General features: G+C 47.9%; 1 protein-coding gene across 1 annotated transcript in view; it reads right to left on the reverse strand.

Annotated features, from left to right (window-relative positions):
* Nucleotides 1–2,314, reverse strand: part of TDP1 (tyrosyl-DNA phosphodiesterase 1) — a 97,460-nt gene extending 95,146 nt beyond the window's left edge. The window contains exon 1 of the mRNA XM_006879126.1: nucleotides 1,759–2,314. Coding sequence (XP_006879188.1) covers nucleotides 1,759–2,314 — 556 coding nt within the window. The remainder of the gene's footprint in view (nucleotides 1–1,758) is intronic.
* Nucleotides 2,315–4,305: the final 1,991 nt, after the last annotated feature.

A 4,305-nucleotide genomic window follows, 5' to 3' on the forward strand; every position in this document is an offset into this window, starting at 1 on the left:
CCCGCCCCAGTTCTACACTAGCCAGATGGGTTTCCACTGGAGCCAATGAAGTTTGCTTCTGTGAAGGATCTGAACCTCACTTGCTGGCCTCACCATCTCTGTCACAACTGGTCCATCCTAAGGGCTCCCTAAAAGCTCCCGCCCTCCCTCAGCACCAGTCATTCCTGCCAGCCCGTCACTGTATGTACAGTAGCCCTTTCTTACTTCTCTATTTTCTCTCTCAAGCAAGACAAACACTGAAAACTGTCTCAGACCTTTTTCAAAGCATCTGGACAAGAGACTCTTATTTAAAAAGTAGAGCCTGGAGACCTGAACTCTGTACAACATGGAATTAAATACGCCAATGTTTAAGCACCATACAGGAGAAGTGTACAATGATATCTTCAGTATACAATGGATGTGTAGAGTTTTTGGTTGGTTCAAACAGTCAAGTGTCCAATTACTAGCGGACAGATATCTGCTTCAGATCCTGCCCAAGGTCTCAGAAGACAGGCCCAGAGATCCAATTTAGAAAGCCAAGCCTTGAACACCCTTCGGAGCGAGTCTGTTCTGCGTCTGTGGGGTTGCACGAGATGGACTCCCCCACACAAACAACAGTTAAACTCTACCAACAGTTGTCATCATGTGCTGTGGAGCTGAAACCAAATCACGGCTGACCCTCCAGCAGGTTTTAAGAGGCAGTGAATTACAAGGCAACAGACTGCCCATCTTTCTCCGTCGGAGCAGTTGGTGGATTCGAACTGCAGGCCTTCGGAATTACAGAGCCGTTTCTTACAACTAGGCCACAAGAGCTCCCTCTGCTGACAGTTGTTATATGCAGTCGAGTCACCTGTGACTCACAGCGACCCCATGCACAACAGCTCTGAACACTGCCCTATCTTGAGCCAATTTCACTGTCTCCCACACACCTGCTGAGAGCAGGCATGGTAATTCTGGAATGTGCTGCTCCCACAATCACACTCCCAAAAAGGAAAGGTCAAGGATGTTTATTGTGTCTAACTTGATGCATTTTCTCTCGTTCTATACTCCCATCTGACAGTAAGCCAAGCGTTCCACTCTTTGGAAAAGGACATCATGTTTGGAAAAACAGAGAATGAGTGAAGGGAAGACCCTCAACGAGATGGACTGGACAGAGTGAAGATAGTGAAGACCAGACAGAGTCTCAACGTGTTGTAATGTGATTGCTAAGCATCAGAGCTGACTTGACGGCTCCAAAGGGTCTGAAATCTGCAGCAGAGTGTCTGGTTCTTTAACCGTCAGTACAGTGAGTGGGGCTGGGACTCCAGCCTGTCTGGGTCCCTGGTCCTGTGGTGCTGATTTTAACACAGACCCCCCCAAGGCTCATCCCCAGAACTAGTGATTTACTGGATCTGTGGTGGGGCTGAGAATCTGTGTTTCTATCAAGCTCCTGGCTGCTCGTGATGCTGCTGGTTCTGGGACCACAGGTAAATCACTGTGGTCACGCATGCGCTCTGTGACCAGCTGCTTTACTAACCAAGAATTACTGACCATGGCTAATAACTAACTTCAAAAGGAAGCAGTCCTGAGCGCTCAGCTCAAACAGCTTTGCAGGAAGGGTGACAAGGGGGGGGGGAGGCAAGTAAACAGTTCACTGTCAACTCACCACAACTGTTTATCAAAGGGGAATTTGGTGTTTGTTTTCCATGAGAAATGAGATTACAAAGGTGTTTTGGTGCCAGGCTAGGCTGCTCCTGATTTTACCTAGGACACCCCTAAGTGGTCCCCCCCCATCCTCACCTTTGATGTGCAGGGCTCCGGAGTTGTACTTTGGCTTAATGCCCGAGACCCTAGTGAGGTAAAAGTGGAAGGGGTTCCCTCTGTCCAGCATGTCCCAGATGTCCTGAGCCTCCCCTGACGTCTCATACTCGTCTTTCTCTTCCTCTTTGAGCCTGACGGGAGGGCCGTGGCTCCCAGTCCTCTCTGTGGCGTGGCCCTGGGGAGCCAACGGGCCCTTCTCCTCCTTGACATCCGCTTTCCCCGCCTGCGCTGGTTGCAGCTCCTCATCGCTGCTGGAGAGGCACCAGCCCAGCTCCTCCTGGGAGCCGCTTCTCTGCCTTTTGGGAGAGGAGGTGGGAGACGCCGACTCCGAGGGGCTGCTGAACTTCACGGGTGACATCTTCCTTCTGTGGGCGGCTCGCCGGGCCTCGGAGCAGGTGTAGCCTGGCTCGTTCCCCATCCCCTGTGTGGCCTTGGGGAGGGAGGAGGTGGACGGCTTGTCCAGCTTGGGCTTTTCCTCCTCACTGTCATCGCTGCTGGATATGGTCCACCTGCCATAATTGCCTTCCTGAGACATTACAAGGCTCCTGGAACCCAAAAGGAAGCATCATTATTTCTCATTCAACAGGCCACTGGCGAGCGAAGACCTCGGATTCGACTCCTATTCATAGTGATTCTACAGGACAGAAAAGAATCGACCTTTATGGTTTTCTTGGCTTCTAATGTTATAGAGACAGTAGAAGACAACTCTGTGGGGCTAAGGAACTGCTCTGCCAACCCAAAGGGACACAGTTCTAATCTGTCAGCTGCTTCATGAGGGAAAGGTGGGCAATCAACTCCCGTACAATTTACGGCCTCTGAAAATCCTGAGGATCGCCTGTGAGCTGGTTCTGACTCGAAAGCACATTGTTGCTGTTAAGTGCTGTCAAGTCGAGCATGACTCATAGTGACCAAAAAAACCCTGTTCCATAACTACCATCGTTTCTCTAAGTTCATAGAACTTGCGGAGGCATGCTGTTTAGGAAGTGGATGCCACTCCTGCTTCCAAGCCTGTCTTAATCTGGGAGCTCCACCAAACACTGGCCACCACGGGTAACCATTATGGCACCGGACACAGCAGTGTCACAGGGTTCAGTATCAAAGCAACCCCAAGTTAACCTCAGTACAGCAAACTGATGTCCCAGGGCTGAAGGACACAGGTCCGAGGGCCCAATCGCCTTTTAAAAACAGAGGCCTTCCACCAGGTCCTGACAGACTCTAAAGGTCAAAAGTACTTAACAGTAGTAATATTGTGGAAGCAGACTGCCACATTTTTCTATCCCAGAGCTGCTGCGTGAGATCGAACCGTCAACCTTTCAATTTGCTTGGACTCTTTTCTTCTTTTTTAAAAAAAATTTTATTAATTTTAATGAACATTTACAGAGATTTTGGATTTCCATTCATTCATTGTTGCATTTTTCTCCCTGCCCACCCCTCCCCCCAAGTTCACCCTTCTCTTTGAAAAGAGAAAAATCCCTTCATTGGTATACAATCTCCCCCCCCCCGACCCCCGACCCGCCCTGAGTCCACGCCACTATGCAACCTTCACTCCGGATTCTTGTCATAACCATAACACCCAATCATATATCGCTTTTAACCTGTTCTCTCCCTCACTGGACACTCTTCTTAGCTGCTGCATGAAAGGGAGTTATAATGCAAATGCAGAAAGGTATAAAAATAGTAATTCTTCATCTTGAAGCTTTCAGGAGGTGCTTGGGGCAAATTTAAGGAAAGTCAAGAGTAATTTGGACTACGCTCAAATATTTAAGGCCAATTTGGAATTTAAGAATTTGAGCTTTCATCTAAAAACAGGAGGCCAAGGGTTTTGGTGATAAACAAAACTCAAATCTCAGAACTGACCTTCCCGTGAGTTTTGAAGTTGTAAAGCAGGTAGGAGATTGTCCAGATTCAGCAAATGATTAGTTCAGGATGTATGTGATCTGAAAGAATTTCTTTATAGTGCTAAAAAGCCAAGATGTCAGTTTAAAGGATAATATGTGTATGTGTGTGTGTGTGTGTGTGTGTGTGTGTTGGTTTACATGCATGTGCAAGTTGGATAATGAGTAAGATCAAAGAATTGATGCCTTTGGTGGAGTACCGAATAGACCACGGACTGCCTACAGAACAAACACATCCCTAAAGGGTGCTCAAAGCGAAGATATGTTATCAGGAGAGGCTAGTTATGGGAAGCCAAATTTTACACCAAACATTATATGAAAACCCTTGTTCAGGAATTGAAGGAATTACAAATGTATAAGTTAGGATTTCTCTTGTGGCCAATGATAGAAAATGAGCTGTTTGTTCCCTGCAGACAGGAGACAGCAAGGGGCCCCCTACAGAGGGAGTGTTACTTCCTGAGCTTGAGCTCACCCTGAGGCACCAAGGTAATCCTTCAGGGTAGACCAAATTCTTGTATTTGAGAACCCCTCCCTCCTGAGTCAAAGGGAAGGTTTTCCTAAAATATAATACTTTTCGTAGGAGTATGCAATGAGGGTTGCAGAGTGGATTATATTTGGGGGTAGGGGGTGG

This window comes from Elephantulus edwardii, unplaced genomic scaffold (genome assembly GCF_000299155.1).
Source record: "Elephantulus edwardii isolate Elephantulus edwardi_28Jun2011 unplaced genomic scaffold, EleEdw1.0 scaffold00002, whole genome shotgun sequence".
NCBI lineage: Eukaryota > Metazoa > Chordata > Mammalia > Macroscelidea > Macroscelididae > Elephantulus > Elephantulus edwardii.